The 19,098-nt window shown below is 32.2% G+C and overlaps 2 protein-coding genes across 5 annotated transcripts; one reads left to right on the top strand and one right to left on the bottom strand.

Annotated features, from left to right (window-relative positions):
* The first annotated feature begins 4,647 nt into the window (after positions 1-4,647).
* On the top strand, positions 4,648-10,710 carry LOC110645231 (ultraviolet-B receptor UVR8). Of its 4 annotated transcripts, none has more exons than XM_021798300.2 (11): positions 4,648-4,962; positions 5,681-5,754; positions 5,852-5,936; positions 6,129-6,257; positions 6,333-6,557; positions 6,703-6,945; positions 7,193-7,236; positions 8,397-8,579; positions 9,021-9,111; positions 9,769-9,812; positions 10,327-10,710. In XM_021798300.2, exons 1-11 carry the CDS (start codon positions 4,761-4,763, stop codon positions 10,447-10,449), a joined length of 1,443 nt encoding a protein of 480 aa, XP_021653992.2. In that variant the 5' UTR covers positions 4,648-4,760; the 3' UTR covers positions 10,450-10,710. The 4 variants fall into 4 exon arrangements, with proteins under 4 accessions (XP_021653992.2, XP_057989598.1, XP_021653995.2 ...); XM_058133615.1 differs by having other exon boundaries at positions 4,649-4,962; positions 6,123-6,257; XM_021798303.2 differs by having other exon boundaries at positions 4,649-4,962; positions 6,709-6,945.
* A 648-nt stretch (positions 10,711-11,358) lies between these two features.
* On the bottom strand, positions 11,359-14,834 carry LOC110645230 (probable disease resistance protein At1g58602). Its single transcript, XM_021798297.2, has 2 exons — positions 11,746-14,834; positions 11,359-11,637 (listed from the first exon to the last, which is right to left on the bottom strand). The coding sequence occupies exon 1, from the start codon at positions 14,584-14,586 to the stop codon at positions 11,770-11,772; it is 2,817 nt and encodes a 938-aa protein (XP_021653989.2). The 5' UTR covers positions 14,587-14,834; the 3' UTR covers positions 11,359-11,637; positions 11,746-11,769.
* Positions 14,835-19,098: the final 4,264 nt, after the last annotated feature.

The raw sequence follows: 19,098 nt of genomic DNA on the forward strand, positions 1-19,098 counted from the left end.
TAAATGTATTATTATTTATTAAATTGGAAAACATTATATAAATAAAATTTCTTTGGGAGCGAACCAGAAGGCAAACCTCGGTACCTCAGGCCATCATTAACTACAGGTGAAATTATTGTAGGGTCATGCAACCGAATTACGTGGCAGTTTCTTAGATCGGTAACGTTTGTCCTAAATCTGCCCACAAACTCCAATTTGCAAATAATAGACCACAATCATTGGATCCCACTTCTGAGCCACATTATCACCTATCCAAAACAGCTAACCCCATCGAGACCAACTGCCCAATTGTGGGTCCTCTCACATACAATCATAGAAGAAGTAGTCTAAGCCACACGATGGCTTACCCTAGGCATCATTGCAGATATATACACGTGTTTTACAGGGCCCCATTTTGATGATTGGTTTAGTGCTTTGAGGCCTAAATATCAGGCTTTTCCTTTTTTTTGAGGAGAAAATATGAGGCATAATTTGTGGTTTACGGATCCGTACATCACAGACCACTTGAAATATTAGTGGCTGGCAGTTAATTCGGTTGATTGCCGGTGATGTAGTAACTTGTCGCTTTTGGTGAATTTTATAATTATTTTGTACAAATAAAAAGAAAATTTTAAAAATTTTATATTTTATTTTTTTTAATTTTATGCAAAATATTATTTAATTTTATATTAAAAAATTTAATAGATAAAAAATCAATTCTTTTTAATTTAAAAAAAATAAAAATAAAAAAATAATATAATTATGTTATAAAAACTATATATATATATATATATATAGTTTTTATAATTTATTTCTTTTTCTTGAAGAGTCCTGGTCCACCAACAATAATTCATCTTTCTGAAGTATCCATGAGCTCAACTTTTCAAAACTTGGTATCACATTCTCTTGAAAGAAATTTCTGATGAAGAGGAAAAGCTTAAGGGAGAAAAGAGGAAAGTGAAGCATGTTTTGCCCCTTGTAGGAAATAGATTTTATTTTGCTTGAATTTAAATTCAAGATACAAATATTCAAAAATTTTACGTATATTTCATTATACATATTAAATATTGAGTTATAATTTATCGAATTTAAATAAAATAATTTAATATCTTTTCAGAGAAAAAAAAAAAGAAATTTAGAGTGGAGAAAGTGAATCCATATAACCGATCCTAAATTTATAGGATAAAAGTTTAGTTGAGTTGAGTTTCAGAAAAAAAAAATAATTGAAAATTTTCAAATTCATATTATTATATGCATATTTTTCATATTAATTAATGTAAAATCACAGATATAGTTGTGTATTTAGTCTCTAAAATTGGCAAAACCTATCTTTTATTAATTAATTAATAATAAATTTAAATAAAATATAAATAGAAAGACTTGAACTCGATATATTTCTACTTTCTATATGTCACACCCCGGCTTAGGGGGCCCCAGCTCAAGCCCCTCTATGGGTAGCCTTCTTGCCAGCGTACCCTTCTAGAGGCCGGACCTGCGACTCACAAGGTACTGTCCGCTTTGTGGAATTTAATCCCTTCGCTTCTGCAGAGCTAGGATTCGAACCCTTATCACTCACGGTTTTGCTTCGCCTCTCACCAATTGAGCTGCACACCCCGGCTTAGGGGGCCCCAGCTCAAGCCCCTCTATGGGTGGCCTTCTTGCCAGCGTACCCTTCTAGAGGCCGGACCTGCGACTCACAAGGTACTGTCCGCTTTGTGGAATTTAATCCCTTCGCCCTGCAGAGCTAGGATTCGAACCCTTATCACTCACGGGTTTGCTTCGCCTCTCACCAATTGCGGACAGTACCTTGTGAGTCGCAGGTCCGGCCTCTAGAAGGGTACGCTAGCAAGAAGGCCACCCATAGAGGGGCTTGAGCTGGGGCCCCCTAAGCCGGGGTGTGACACTATACTTTAAAAGTGAATTCTACTTTCTATACTTTAAAAGTGAAGGAAAATGAATCAAATCAAAGGACTACCTTTAATTGATAGAAGAAAATGTAACAAAACATAATTATATAACAAATTGTATATTTAATATCTATCAATAATAAGCATTTAGAATTGAAGTTTGTGCTCTTGTAATTAGGAGACTATTAGCGATCTTATAATCCATCTTTGTCTCAATAGAGTCTTTCAGTTACATGTTTTGTTTTTATTTTTCACTATTTTAAAAAAATAAATTACTAATTCAGGTACAAGATATTTTCATTACTGTTTAAATAATTAAACATCCAATCTGTAATTGCAATGATCCAATTATAAAAACGGAACTCGACTCACTGAGTTATATTCCCTGATAATGAGTTTCATTGAAAAACCATATAATGAGCATTCATATGTGAAATATCAATCTTCTCATGGTTTTCACAAACAAGGATTAGTCTCAAATTTGAAGAATTGTTTGTGTTATTGACATATGCCAATAAATGAAATATATACAATATATCTTAGGTAATTTTACGTTGTGAAGTTTGGAAAAAAAATTATTACGTATTTAAAAATGATAATTAAAAAATAATATTTAATTTTATTTATATATTCTAATAAATAAAAATTTCTTGCTTGTAAATATTAAATTATGTCAACTATCATATATAATAATTTAATAATTAATCATAAATTATATATAATGATTTAAAATAGTTTCATCACATACAAAAAATAAAATTAAAAAAATTGGCAATTGATATATTTTGGATACGCAAAATCATATGGCAATGCTATTATGTTCAATAATTCCTGATGGGTCTATTTTGAGAGACACAGCACATGCTCATAACTTATCATCTTCATATATAATTGCTACCAATTACGCACATAAATAAATATTAAAAAAAAGAAATTATAGAAAAATATCTTTTAGTTTTGCTCTTTTAATATTTTAAATTAAAAAAATTAAATTCTTTTATTTTAAATATAATAATTACTAAAAAAATTAATTAAATTAAATTTTTATAAAATTTATTTTTTAAACAGGATAATAATTCTACCATAATTGAATGAAATGTAAAAATAGATCATTTAAATAGAGATTTAAATTAAAATTAAAATACTTTATGATATAAGCATACTCTAAAATCTAAATAGTCCCTAAAGGGTTTGATCCTCCAGATTTGATCCGATTCAATCATGAAGAGTTCAAATTCATCAATCAAACAGTTCGAAAATAGTTTGATGTTAGGACTGAACTTACAAGACTAAACACAAGGAGGTCAAAAAAGATATTTCAAGGATTTAGTTCGGATAGAATTTAGATAAATAAGATTGAGATTGAGAGCATAGAGATAGGACAAAAGCTATTAAAGCAAGAGAAATTACAGTAAAAAATATCGCTAATAGGGTATATTTTCATAACATATAGGGATGTATAACTTGTAACTAATCAGCAGAATCTCGATGATCATGTTAATGTCCTGCTCTTTATCTTATAAATAGGCTCTTAACGCTTATCTAGAGAAATAATTCATTATTCTTTTCCGTCAGCTATTACTCTAATATATTTTAAAAACACTTTCTTACTTGAGCATCAGACTACTTTTAGGCCACCAATTTCACATATTTCTTTGATTACAGGTCATCTAAGTTTTATTATAATAATTTTTCAACCCAAAATCCATAGACAACATCACTTTCATTTATTAAACCCTAATCAATTGAAAAGCAATCCTTTCTCACAATATATGCAATTGTAATCAAGTTAATTAAATTAGAATTGATTAAATTTGAATTTAATTATAACTATTTAAAACTGAATTAGATTAATTTTAATTAATTTGATCTAAATAAGAAATTTAAAATTTTATTTATTACATTTAATTAAACTAGATGAAACTAAAATAAACCGTATTAAAACTAAATAAAAATTAAACCTTGGATTTGATCTTAAATTCTCTTACACTTTGTTTGGATAGGTGGAAAAGGGAGAAGAAGGAAAATAAATAGGAGAAAATAACTTTGAAAAGACTTTTTCATTGTTTAGATAAGAGAAGGAAAATAAAGAAGGGAAGGAAAATAAATTTTATTTTCCATTAGTTATTTTCCCTCCAAATTGAAGAAAAACTAAGAAATGAAAGAAAAAAAAAACTAAATTTTAGTGCAACTCTTTTACTTTTCCTCTTTTATTTTCCACTCATCCAAACACAAACAAAAAAAATAAAAAATAAAAAATAAAAAATATTTTCCTTCTTTTATTTTCCCCTCTCTCTTAAAATTTATCCAAACATACTCTTAAGTCTCAACTCTTAAAACTTGAATTATTGATCCACTGCGATTCCAATTCAAAGCCAGACAGCAGCTGTGTACGTATGTAATGAAGCCCCAAGACCCAAATGAAGAAAGCAAAATGGCCCCACCTTTCATCACCTTAAAAAACCTATTCCCCATAAAGCTGAAACGTGTCCACCTATAATGATTGCAGTAGCATAGGAGGTGACCACGTGCTTTCCAGCAAAACCTCCACGTCAGCTACCACGATTGATTTCCCCAACTGTTTATCGTAAGCTTACAACGACCTTCCAGAAACTTCTGGGAATTCATGGATAGAATTCATCGATACATCTACTGGCCAATATTGACACACGTGTTCCTCGATTCCCACGTAAGCATCCGACGTGTCACCCCCATTCCACTGAAAATGATACGCCCCCTTTTTATTGCTCGCTTTACAAATTACTTCTCCGCCAAATTCCAACTCACAAGAGCAAGCAATTTGGTTTTCCCTTCCTTTCTTTTCCTTTCCTTTCCTTTGTCTTTTCTTCTCTTTTCCTTTCTGCTCTGCTAGACATGAATGGGGAGGGAAGAGGGGGAGATGAGAGATCGAAAATGGAGGAAATGGTGAAGGAAAAGCTGGTCTTTATGTGGGGATACCTTCCGGGAGCCTTGCCGCTAAGGGCGCCGATTTTGTCTCCAGTCGTTGTGCGCCCCGATGAATACACTTGGAAGGACGTTTGCGGCGGCGGTTGCGGTTTCGCCATGGCTATTTCTGGTTCCTTTTTTTTTTTTCAATTTTTAAATAGATTCTATTTTTCTAGATTTTGATTGTTTCGATTTATTTGTTTCCCATTGTTTTATGCTTTCGTGCTTTTGACCCCATGGATTTGGGAAATGCGATTGTTTATTTGATGTAACAGGAGCTCTTCCCTTCGACTAAGTAAGATAGTTTACTGTTTGGTTGCTGAGAAAGTGTAGGAAAGGAATGGAAAATAGCTTTTTGATTGATGTATTTGATGCTGCTTTGGTTATAATAAATTGAAGCTGAGCTAAATTAGTGATATTAAACTCAGTTGAAAGGTCTTTGCTTCGTTGGTTTCAAATCGGTTATTTATAGTCGGCTGTTTTTCTTGAAGGTTAAAATTAATGTGATTTAATCGTTTGTCTTCGGGTAAAATTCAATTGCAGTTTTCAATATGAACAAATCTGTACACTAACATTGAACTTTAGCTGGATTGGTAGTTGTCGACAACATTACTTCGTTCAATTGTCCTCTAATTTTGTTGTCATTGGTCATAAACCTATTTGCTTTCCTTATTAGTTGAAGTTTTTAGCAGTTGCTTAGTATAGGATTATGGGTATAAACAAGTTTGCCTTTCCTTGCCTCCCCTCAAAGTTAATTAAACCATGTTGTTTAGTTTTACAGTGAAATGGATTTTCCCCCTTGATTTGGAAAATAGTGGTATTTTTACTTATTCTTCTTTTTCAATCAGAGTCTGGAAAACTCATAACTTGGGGTTCAACAGACGATCTAGGTCAAAGCTATGTGACATCCGGGAAGCATGGGGTAGGGTAGCGCTATGTAATACTACAATTTCACTTCATATCCATCTTTTATTTTGCTTGAACTAACCTGCATTTTCTTTTTAATTTTTATTATTAAGGAAATTCCTAAGCCTTTCCCTCTCCCAACTGAGTTCTCTATCGTAAAAGCTGCAGCTGGTTGGGCCCATTGTGTAGCAGCTACAGGTAATGCTGATCTCCTCATTGTTTCTTCAAGGGCATAGAAGTAGCCTGATTAGTTAGTTTCTTCATGGGCATAGATGAAGCCTGATTAGTCTGTTTCTACTAATCTGATTTATCTGTGACCAATATTTTCTTAGGTAAAAATCACTCTTTATAGACTAGTAGGCTGAGCAGTTTTTGATTTCTTAGACACAGATGGTGGAGAAGTTTATACGTGGGGTTGGAAAGAGTGTGTTCCCTCAGGGAAGGTATTTGGAGAACCATCACCAGGGAGCATGGAAAGGGATGTGTTAGAAAGGCAGAGTCCATTTTTAGCAGAGCAAGGTAACTTCATTATTTTTTTTTTAATGGTTAACTGGTTAATGATTTGGCTGATTGATGGAAAATAACTTGTTGCAGTGACCCCTCGCTCTCAACGCTCAAGATCCGCTGGTGGAATTGATAGTCGTGGAGTTGGAGAAGAAAGTACAAAACGCAGGAGGATTTCATCTGCAAAACAAACTGCTGAAAGCTCGTCTTCCAATGATGAGACACTCTCAGCATTGCCATGTCTAGTAACGTTAAATCCAGGGGTGAGGATGGCTACTGTTGCTGCTGGTGGTCGCCACACTTTAGCATTGTCAGGTAAGTTCCATCGCAGAAGAGAGCTTTCTGGTCCAGAGTTCTGTAGTGTAGTCCTCTCTCTACAACATATGCAGTATGAAGCTTGAAGCTATGGAAGATCTTTTATGTAAAGCAAGAAACTTGATGTATCCTAATTTTACCAAAGTTTCAGATATAGGACAGGTGTGGGGTTGGGGCTATGGAGGCGAAGGGCAACTTGGTTTGGGGTCCCGGATACGCATGGTGACCTCACCTCATCCTGTACCTTGCATTGACTCTTCTTATGGAAAAGATAGGCCTAGAGCACTTTCTCGAGGATGCATGGCTTCAGAAGGACATGGTTTTAGAGTTCCTGGAAGTTATGTCAAGAGGATTGCCTGTGGAGGGCGACATAGTGCAGTAATCACAGGTATGCATCTAACAAAGTAACCTTTTTAGGATCATTGGGTTGCTGACTTGATATCCTTTCATTCATCAGTATGACAAATCAGTTTAGGATTGAGAATCACAGATTTATTACGTAATACAGTGGGTGATTAAATATCTGATTAGTTGTAATCATGTGTTTTTTTACATCTATCATATTACTTAGTTTCAATATATCCGAACGTATATTGATATATTTTATTTCCTCATAAATTTTCTTGCATTACCAGATGCTGGAGCACTCCTCACTTTTGGCTGGGGACTCTATGGACAGGTACTCTGGGAAGCTATCCTTTTTGCAGTGACTTAATTTTTTTTTTCTTTGCCCTGAATAATTTCTTGTACATGTACCAATATATGCATGCACTTGTGCATTTGAAGAATTTCTTGTGTCTGTTCAACATATTCCAAAGTGCTGATTATAGTTTTCATTCAACATGATACTTGGTTGTGTTTATGTTAATCTTGATTCTGTTCTTCTGCTGTATCAGCTCAGTAAACGGTATTTTGCAGAAGCATCACTGTTTAATTAATTGTCTTTTGTTTAAGTTATTTGAAAAATCCAACAGATCCACCTGATGTTATTCACCATTTGATTGATTAGTTACTGTACTGTCTTGCTGAATGTTGGGTCAATGTCTCGCAACATTTTAGCTACTAACGAAGGCTATTAACATTGTAGCATGTAGCCTAAGTTTGTAGATATGTCTTCTGGTGTAGACCAAGCACCCACCAGTGACTAATTGACTTAAGCAAACATAAATAACAGACTCTGTAAAGACCATAAAATAATAAATCCCAACTAACCACTATGAATTCTAGAATTCAACTGTAAGTTTGTTGAGTCTTTTGATCTTTCACGATCCTTGTTTTTTGTTTGCATAAAATAGTCATTTGAAGTATTCCTTGAATGATGAATATTGAGATTGGTCCCTACAGTAATCAATACATGCTTGTTTATAATAATACCAATAACAATAATCGTTTGAATATTGAAACTGATATAATCAACCAACTGTTTTGCCTGTTCTTGTGTTTATTTTTTCTTCACATATGAATTCTTGATTATCAAACTCGTAGGTGCTAACTTTGGAATTGAGTAATCAATCTTCCTAAAATATATTTTCTTAAAGCTGTAAACTTCTGCATTAACTGCTTGTTCGAAATGTCAATATTTGTATCCTTGACTGACACTGGTTGGAGTTTTGGAGATTAACTTTTGTTCAGGATCACCATGTAAGTAAAGTAGATAATGGTGGAGAATAAAGCACTGTAGATGTTGAAGATGAGGTTCACCTAATGGGGGATAATCTACTTGATTTCTTTTAAAATGCTTATCTCCTATTTTCTTGTGACTAGTTTCATTCTTGCATGTTTTAGTATATCATGAAATAAGGAGTAAAATTAGTTTTGATATCACATTGTTTTTGTAAGTGTGGACAAGGGAGTACAGATGATGAACTGAGCCCAATTTCTGTATCTTCATTGTTGGGCATGCGGATAGAGGGTGTTGCTGCAGGCTTGTGGCACACTGTTTGCATTTCTGCTGATGGTGATGTTTATTCATTTGGAGGGAATCAGTTTGGGCAATTGGGTACTGGTGGTGATCAAGCAGAGGTACAGTACAATGCCAATTTCTCTCCATCATAGGATAATAAATGAATATGTTGCCATATCATGGTGTGATAACTTGGTGTGCTTATAAGATCTTCAAAGAAAGATGGGACCAGCCATATTTAAATATTTAGGGGAAAAAAAATGGTGAAATGGATTGTTGTTTATAATAAGTGGTCAACTTTTAGTTTTGAATCAGGTTACTGCAAAAGATCTCTAGACTTGTAAAAATAGTACCCTGGCATGTTTATTATCACTGCTTCAGAGCCTCTGCACATAATTATAAGATTAAACAATTTACTGTTGTTATTTCTGCGCTATATTTTTGAGTCATCACTACTGTTTCATGCAGGCTTTCCCATAACCCTTATGTTAATTAATGATTTGCATCTTGTGGAAATTTGTGCAATTAACTGTCACAAATTTATTGAATTTCTAAACCAGACTACACCCAGGCTCTTGGATGCTTCATGTTTGGAAGATGCATATGCAAAAACAATCTCCTGTGGGGCTCGTCACACTGCTTTAGTCACAGGTATGCAAACCATATTCAAAAAACCTTCCATGTCTATACATTTTGCGATGTTGTACCCATATATATGTCATTTTAGTGCACATTTGACCTCTACTTAATATTGTTTTGAGTGCACATGCTTCTGCGTGTGAGAACATCCCAGCCAGGGGCGGCACTTTGTGTGGGGGGTTGTGCAAATCCAATGTCTGTTCTTCCCTCTTGTCAGCAGCAACTTACAGAGTGTTAGTTTGTTGGAGTAAAGTAAAAGTCTAAATGATTTTCTTAAATTGTAATTTGATGATTAGAAAGATTAAGAAGTGGCATTGCTGAAAAGTTAATTATGGCTAATGAGAGACGAAGGTTAGAAGGATTGAGAGGACCAATTTCTGGTTTCTAGATGTAGTAACTGGTTTGACTTCTGAATTAGGACCAACTGAGATGAATGGACAACTACAAAATTTGGCTCAACATATATATGCAAGGCACACTCTTGGTTGAGATGAAGTGGATAATTTTATTTGCCTATGAATTTTTAATAGTTACATTTCATCGAATCTCTTTGCTAGCCTCATCAATTCATTTGAACCTTTTATTCTTATTTTGAGAGTGATATTGGAATTGTTTTTTTTAAGCGTTCCACAAATTTGATGCCTAACTCTCTACTTCTGTCTCATGAAGAGGATCGGAAAGTGTTTTGCTGGGGATGGAACAAGTATGGTCAGGTATTATGCTTAACACACACCAAATGTTAAATTTATGGAGCATCTGGAACAATTTTGGATTAATTTCATTTATGTGCTTCATGGGAAGCTAAATAAGAATAATATTTATGCACATATGTCAAACTTTGAATACTATTAGTTAATATTTGAGGGGAAAAAAAGAATAATATGGAGCAATATATATTTCCAGTGATGAATAAGTTTTCACATGTTTATATGAGACAATTCTAATACAAAATATATTTTTTAAAGTGGGTATAGGGTTGGTGAATCGGATCAGAGGTAGGAAGAGAAATTATTAAGTGCATCAGGTTACTATCTCTCACAATCATGTGAGACCTACTCTCTATGTTATAGGAAGGGTCAACATTTCTGTGAGGAATAAAATACTATTTTTTAGTATTCCCGGTATATCTAATAATTAGCCGGATTAGGAAAAGGTTAGATAGCCCCATGCAATGTCTCTCCAAATTAAATTAGATAATAACGTTTAACATCGAGGTCTGTGTGACAGCTTGGATTGGGTGATGTGATCGACCGCAACATTCCTTCTCCAGTTACTATAGAGGGTTGTGTCCCTCGAAAGGTGGCATGTGGCTGGTGGCATACCCTACTTTTGGCCGAATCACCTGCTTGAGTAGCTGAGCCATGGCACAGTTTTGTTAGGTTAGATGTTTTTCTAATTGTTGTATGTATAATAACTAGAATACATATGCATATGCTTGTTCTCATTCTTCCTTGGTTCAGGCTCACCTACTCACTTCTTTTGACATTATTATAAGAGCTATAATTGCAATTCAGATGTAAAACATAATGTAGGTCCATTATGTATATATTTTTGACAGAATATATTTTTAACAGAATTTAAACATTAAATGTAATCAGATGTGTAGGAAAAGCTAATTGTTGTTACGTGTTGGCTGTTCTGAAGTTTCTTAGCTAATGCAAGTTCATTTTGTGTGCTTTTCATTACTTGAATGTGCATATTCTGACTGTAAGTTGTATTTCTCAAAATCCGCTACTATGGATTGTTTCGATACAACCTTTATGGAATTTGCCTGCATTATTGTTGTCCCTTTGTTTCCATAGACTAGTACTTCTCATTGTATGGAAAATCTGAATCATAGACCATATGTACATCTTAGTTGGATTTGGAAAAATCCAGACCACTGATAATTACTAAGAAATTGATTTAAGAGTTCAGAACACGAAAATTTATACGCATTTTAAGTAATAATTTACATGAAAACAGAAGAAATCACTCTGAATTTTTGTTGAGATAGCAACTTATCATGCCTTGATTATAGATCTTCCTTCCCTTTTTTGTTTTATCTATGAAATTACACTACAATCATTTTGGAGCTGAAAGATTAAACTATGCAAGCAGTAAAATCAATCTTGAAAATCTAATTAAATGGTATTTATATGCTAAGTAAAGGTCTCACTGTTCCAATATTTATGTGAAAGTCATAACGGCAACAAAAACTCTTGTGATGAAGAATCCTAGATGATGCATCTTATAGTGAAGAAAACAAACCAGGAAAGGTAAAGAAACTGTTGAAGCATGTGATACTATTGCTTCAAACTTCACATTTTCTACAAGTTCAAGGATATTTTTTCCTTGGTTTTTCTTCCTTCAAATCCAAAAGAAATATACAAAGATTACATGAGGTAAACAAGCAACAAATAAACACAGGAATACATCATCTATGGAACAATTCAATTTAAAATTCCTTATTTTGAGAAGGTGTAGGAAAACCACTCCAAATAGGATGAAAACACGGAAACTGCACTCTTAGCCTGATTGTAAAGTATGAGTTGAATACTGCCAAGTAACAGAAGATAAAAGGGAGAATTAATATAAAAGCAGATAGTCAGGCGAAAGAGAACATTATAATGTTCACCTCGATGAGGAGAGAAGAGAAATGCTCACCTTAAGGTACGGTAGCTTCATTATTCACGGACAATAATCGAAGGTATGTACGATAATAGAAGGTATGTGGCACACCTTGTCAAAGTCCTCTCCTTCTACTCCATCTATGACTTTAACCCTTTTTGTAAATTCTTGTGCCATGTCAAAGAGATCCAATTTTTGAAGGGAAGAAACAAATTTCAATCCTTCAGGAATCGTCTTCAGTTCCCTTAGAAAAGTTAAAGATAAATCCTTGAGAAATGGCATTGCACCTTCCTCTATTTTCCATTCTAGTACATGTAACCCTGAAAGCCTAAGAGTCTCAAGTTGAGGAAATCCATGGGCAGAGCATACCATTTCAGACCCCTCGTATGACTTAGAGCCCAAATCCAGAAACCTTAGATTAGGCTGCTTATTTAGAATACCCATCGGATCATTCTTTAATTTAGAATTGATCAAACTTAACTTGGCCAGGCTTCCTGGCAGGTATTCCAAATTGTGAAGCGAGGAATGTGGATCTTCTAATATGATTCCATTTAACCTCAATTTGGTCAAATGATGACAACCAGAAAGTGGTTCCAAACTTGCAAATGAACTTTCCTCTGACATGACCATCTTCAAGAAACAAAGACGTCCCAATCTAGAAATGGGAGATCTTAGAACCATCTCAGCTTCTTCTTTTCTCTGGAACACAACTCCTAAATTTCGAAGATTAGTCAAATTGAGTAGTGCATCCTTTCTAATTAGACTCTTAGCTTCTATCCACTTCAAAGTCTCTAGTTGTCTTAATGTATCCAAACTGCACTTCCATTTATCATCTGCATGAGGATCCAATAACAGTTGCCTCAAACATTTCAATTTCCACATTACATCAGGTACTTTCCAATAATCATTCTGCTCATGTCGTCCTCGTCGTAAATCAAGCGTGTATAAACTCTTCAAATTGCCAATGGATGCAGGCAATGGTGTGATCAACTTGGGTAAATATCTGCGTTTTGGGAATACATGTAATATGGTGTTCCTCAATCCAAGATATCTCAAGTGAATCAGATCACCAATTTCTCTAGGTATATAACTCTCTTTTGGAATCACATTTTGAATATTTAAGACTCTCAGCAATTTCAAATTCTTGAAAATAAAAATTACTTGATTCCTGTCCAGTGTAAATACAAACTCCTTCCTTGGGTTGAGGTAGAGAAGAGAACGAAGACGTGGACTACATTCTTCTGAGGGCACAAAGCGTATCTTGTGAACGGCAATTCTGCGTGACTTGCTCATGGAAGCTGCTATGTCCTTTTGATGCTCAATAACTCCAAGAAAACTTTCTTCTCTTGCTTTTGAGACACACATATCTCGCATAAGATCGTGCATGCGGCACTTTTTGATACCAATTCCAGTGTGGTCTCTTTCACTCACTTGAACCATACACCTATTTGCAAGCTCTTCCAAAAATTGTTCGCCTACATCTTCCATTGTCTCGTCTCCTTCTCCTCTCAATGGTTGAGGTAAAAAACCTTCAGCTATCCACATCCGAATTAATGTCGTCTTGTCAATCTCCATGTCTTCCGGAAATTGGGAAAGATAGAGAAAGCATGGTTTTAGCCGAAATGGCAGCTCTTGATAGCTTAAAGCTAATATCCAATCCACCCCTGCATACTGATTACGTTGTTGCAACTTGGTGAATTGTGCATTGATGTCTTTTTGCACCATCTCCCATTCCTTTAGTGACTTGTTAGCCAACAAGCCTCCAAGTACAGCAATTGCCAGTGGTAGTCCTCCGCATTTTCTCACTATCTCCTTCCCTATTCTCTCGAATTCAGGTGCATAACCTTGCTCACTTGCAATATCTTCTGGAAATGCTGTCCGGCTGAGAAGTTCCCAGCCCTCTTCATTCGTCAAAAATGGTGGTTCCACTGGAGAGCTCCTTGGATCAGCATACGAAGCAACTTCTTTGACACGGGTAGTGAACAAAACTTTACTTCCCTTCTTCCCTTTTGGGAAAGCACGTTTTAAACTATCCCATGCCTCTTCTTTCCAAATATCATCAAGGACCACCAAGTATCGCTTCTCCTTCAATACATCTTTGAGTGTTCTGATCAAATCTTCCTCTTTCATGCTTCCCATATTCTCCCATTTAGCTCCAACTTCTCTCAGGATTCCCGAAAAAACATCTCCTGGGGAGAATTGTTGAGATATGAAAGCCCAAGACAAACAATCGAAGTGTCGCTTGACATCAAACCGATTATATACCAGCTTGGCAAGGGTGGTTTTACCGATTCCTCCCATCCCCACTATGGAAACAACTCGGCGTTGGTCATCCTCTAGCATCAATTGATCCAAAAGTTCCTTTGTGGTACTTTCCAATCTGATAACATGTTCATCGTCGTCATATGGATCGATTCTCCTGAGTCGTCGCTGCATCTCACTGGCCGAACTAGATCCCTCTGCTTCTCCAACAAATTTGATGCCGTAAGTCTGCATGCTAGTAGAAATATCCCCAATCCTATTTCGTATGGAGTAAATTTGTTGTCCAATATCACGGAGTTGGGGAGCCTTGGTGAGCATAGACGTAGACTTCTTGATGAGTCCACAAAATCCAACTTCTCTTCTTGGAATGGTGAGCAGGAAGGCATCTATGACATCCTCTGCATCATAAGCAACTTCTCTGATATCAGCTACCCAGTTGCGAACAACCTCATCTTGGTCTTGCTTGCAGTCTGTATATTTCAAGAAGCACTGCATTCGCCTCAATTCAGCTTGCAATCGCTCAACTTCCTTTCTCACATTAGAAAGAACGGCTGCCTCTTGGATGAGCAGGTTGGAAATTCTTTCAATGGCAGTGGTGACAATAGCATCTGCCATCTTTCTTCCAGCCTGGTGAAACAGTAAAGAGAAACTGTGTTAAAGAAGACCGATCTGAATGAAAACTTTTGCTGGGCACAATCATGTCTCTAGTGGATTAGTATTTAGAAGTTTCATTCAATTAGCTGGACAGCAATACCATCTATAATTATGATCTAAAGCAAATCACTAAAAATATTATAAAACAAAACTCTTGCCTTAAACTCTTAAATTACTTTGATATTTCAATCGTTTTTAATGTAGCGTATTTATACTCCTAATTTAATTTTCTATTATTTTTTTAATATAATATATATAATATTATTATAATATATTAATTTTAAATATTCAATTAAATTTAATTTTTTATTATTATATTATTAAATTAATATAAATATATATATTTTTATAATTATAATTAATCCGGACTGAAACTCAAACTTGATATTTTTTTAATCCTAATTAAAGTTAATTTAAAAAAAAAATATATATATATATATATATATATATATATATATATATATATAATTAGACTACAAATTTATTTTTTAAATCATTCTCTTTAGTTCTACAATTTACATAGTTTATTAATCCTCCAATTTATATATATTTGTATAGTTTAAGTTAAACCATCTTTTTATACGGTGCTTTTGTAAATAATATTAACAATGCATGTATTCATTAGAATTTTTTTTTATATTTTAATTAAAATATTTTTTTTTTACTTGTATTATATTAATTTTATAAATAGTATTAACAATACACATATTAGGTTAGTATTTTTTCTTGTTCTAATTTTATATACTCTTAGTTTACTTAAAATATATCATTTTTAATATTTAATTAAATTTAGTATTTTATTGTCATACTACGGATATTTTTGTTCATCTCATTATTCTCCTATTTTCATTTTTTTTTATTGCCATAAAAAATAATCACCTAAAAATTATTTTTTTATGAGAAACGCATGTCCATGTTTAAATCATAAAATGTTATTTGGGAACCCAAATTAAATGAAATAAAAGCCTAAATATTGATGCAAATCAAGATAGTATAGGAATTCACATTGATTTCTCCACAACCCTAGCTTTAGGATCTTCCCAGAAAGTTCAGCTTCAATTTCTTAATTAAAATATTCTCTTTCTATATATATATATATATATATATATATATATATATATATATATAATGGCCCTACTATTACTTTATTTGCTGGGGATTCGTGCTTCTTTTCGCGTGAAAAGCACTGCCCTTTATTGAAAGCAAAGAGAAAAAGAAAAAAAAATACTATAATTGATTAATTTTATTAATATTATTTAAATATTTAAAATAATAAATTAATTTTTTATTTTATTAATATTTATATTTTTTTTAAAATTAAATATAAACTTTAAAATAATAAATTAATAATTATTTTATTTAAAATTTAAAATTTATAAAAATAATAGTTTTTAATTTTCTACAAAACGCTTTTACATTTACATTTTATTTAAATGGATGAAAAAGGAAGAGGGAGAAAAATAATAAAAGAAAAATAAAGTTGAAAAAATATTTTTTTTTGTTTAAATAGAAAAAAAAAGGAGAAAAAAATTTATTCTATTTTTTTCTTTTTAGTTATTTTCTCTTTGAAGAGAAAATAAGAAAAAAAAAATCAAAATAACTTATCCTTTATTATTTTTTAGTTATTTTCTCTTCAATTTAAAGAGAAAATAAGAAAAAAAAATCAAAATAACTTATCCTTTATCATTTTTTATTTTTTATCCTTTATTTTCTATTTATTCAAATACAAAGAAAAAAAAATAATTGATGAAAAAAAAAATTTCTTCGTTTATTTTTTTTCCTCTCCAATAATTTATTCAAACAGGGTGTTAAAGTTAAAAAGAGCAAAGGTGAAGAGATAGTGGGATTTATATTGACCATATCTTTTTTATTTTACTAAAGCAAAAATACTACTTTTCCCTTTTTCTTTTTTACTTTTTAATAAAATTTTATTTATTTTAATTAAATTTATTTTCTTTAACATCTCATGAAATAAATAGCTAACTGAGTAATTCCCTTTTTTTTTTTAACCAAAACTCACTCTTCTGTACTAATCTTATAATTTTTAATTTTAATTTTAATTAAATTGATTTTTGAGAAAGGAAACTTATCATTTTTAGTTAATTCATTAGTCTTTTAATCCTCCATCATAAAAATAGAACAAAAAAACATTAATAAATTTTAAGCTAAATAATTAAAAAAAAATCAAATCTTTATAATTTTTTTTCCAACTTTAATAAACTTTTAATTTTATCAATTTAACCATCAAACTTTTACATTAATTTTAACAATTAACTTAATTAACCTCACATGGTTGAATTCGATAATGAGAAATTAACCTTTATTCAATTACTTAAAAAATAATATAAAATTTATTATTATTTAAAATTTTTAAATTTAATTGATTATATTGGTTTCTTATTTGCATTCTTATTCTATTCTATTAAGAGAAATATATAAAAATTTCTCTTCATAAATACACATTGATGAGTTTAGAAAAACACAGTAGGCTTTCAAGGATGATAGTATCATCAGAAACACACATAAGACGAGCATTTCTTAATAATAATAATAATAATTTTTCTAAAAACATTGAAGCAATAATGGAGGTAATATTAAAAAAATAGTATTTTCATAGATATATCATCATAGTTATTTCTTGACTTAAAGAGTAGTGAAGTTCTATATTTTATGAAAGAGAAAGCATAATCTTTAAAAATAAACTGTAATCCCTCTGAATGATGATGATTATGATGGAAATATTAGTGTGAAAGTAAGTAAAGGTGATAATTGAAAAGCACAGAGAAGAAGCTAAGCTAGTGGCTTGTGGAGGAAAAAATGATAATGGTGGGGCAGAAACGAGGCCTCAATTTTCTTTTGCTGTTTGCTGGTGATGATTATTATTATTTTTAAGACAACTTTTAAAAAAGGAAAAGAAAACTTGTCTTTCCACTTTCATACTCATCAATAATTCCTTCCCACTTTCACATTCAATAATCTTTAACTTATCTTATGCATAAAGATTTTATTTTTATTTTTTTATATTTATGAATATTTAACAATTCAAAAAGCAAGATCTATAAACGATAAACCTACGACAGGAATAAAATAAAGAATTTAAAAGGCCATAAGATTGACGTACCACAAACCATCTTAAAACAAGCTATCAACATTCAGGGACCACAACTGGGCAAGAAGGTAAAAAAAGCATGGGTAAAATTGTCCAACATCAATACAGATGAGACAGAGAATGTCTCCAGACCAAAAGACAAAGGGCAGAAACGTTAGAAACATCATGGCAAAGGTGTAATTCAATTAAGTGTAATTGATTTCACTGTTCAACGCACACCGACTTTTATTATCGTAATATGTAATTTAGGGGGCAAAATGCTAAAATGGATTGTTGTTTATTTTGGTTTTCTAAAGGAATGATATACATGCATATAGTGAAACTGAATAGTCTTTATTTTATTGATTATGAAGTCGTTCATATAATGACATTTTTTTAGTAATTTATTGAAAATTATAAATTTAAAATTTAAAAACATAAAAATTTACATGCATTTTTTTTGTTATAATTTAAAATGAAAATAGGAGAAATCACTCTGAATTTTTTTGTCCGATTATAGCTCTTCCTTTCTATTCTTGTTCCATCTATGAAATTACACTACAATCATTTTAGAGCTAAAAGATTAAACTATACAAACAGTAAAATCAATCTTGAAAGTCTAATTAGATGGTATTAGGTTTATGGACCATAGAAAACGGAGATGTCAATGACATAATGAAAACATCACTGTTCCAATATTCATTTGAAAGCCGAAACAGCAACAAAAAGAAACATACAAACTAGATGATGCTGCTTATAGTGAGGAATACAAACCAGGAGAGCGAAAGAAACATACTCATACAAAGATTACATGAGGTAAATCAAGCAAGAAATGTACACACAAATACATCAGTTCAGAATCTGAGAATGTGTAGGAAAACCACTGCAAATAGGATGAAAATCTGAGCCTCGAGAAGAAAACAACCAGTAAGAGTCCCCCATCCTTATATTGATTATGCTATATGAATGAAAAAAATAATCTATTCATTAAATATTTTTGTCCTATTATTTAACGTGCTTATTATGTTTATAATACTTATTTATATAAGATGTTTGTAATGTTTTCACAATTGACTTACCAAAATTCTATGCTAATATATTCATTTTGATTCACAAATTTTATGAAATTCTCCTGACTAATTTATCTTGATAGAGTTCAAATCAAGTGCCATAGAATTTCAAAAGAGTGCTAATATTTAGACCCGTAACAATATAACATAAATTAGGAGACAATCATAATTACCAAAAATTATTAAATACTCTTATATAAAACTTATTCTTTTATATTTATTTATTTATACTTATAATATTAAAATTAAACCTCAAATTTAATTATTTTTATGACTATGGAATGGAGAGCCTCATTGGAATTGGTTGCATCCAAC

The sequence above is a fragment of the Hevea brasiliensis genome, chromosome 14, assembly GCF_030052815.1.
Source record: "Hevea brasiliensis isolate MT/VB/25A 57/8 chromosome 14, ASM3005281v1, whole genome shotgun sequence".
Taxonomy (NCBI): domain Eukaryota; kingdom Viridiplantae; phylum Streptophyta; class Magnoliopsida; order Malpighiales; family Euphorbiaceae; genus Hevea; species Hevea brasiliensis.

Coding starts and splice junctions, on each gene's coding strand:
- LOC110645231 (XM_058133615.1), top strand. CDS start 4,761: ATGAATGGGGAGGGAAGAGGGGGAGATGAGAGATCGAAAATGGAGGAA. Junction 5,937..6,122: donor CCATTGTGTAGCAGCTACAG/GTAATGCTGATC, acceptor TTGATTTCTTAG/ACACAGATGGTGGAGAAGTT. Junction 8,580..9,020: donor CTGGTGGTGATCAAGCAGAG/GTACAGTACAAT, acceptor TTTCTAAACCAG/ACTACACCCAGGCTCTTGGA.
- LOC110645230 (XM_021798297.2), bottom strand. CDS start 14,586: ATGGCAGATGCTATTGTCACCACTGCCATTGAAAGAATTTCCAACCTG.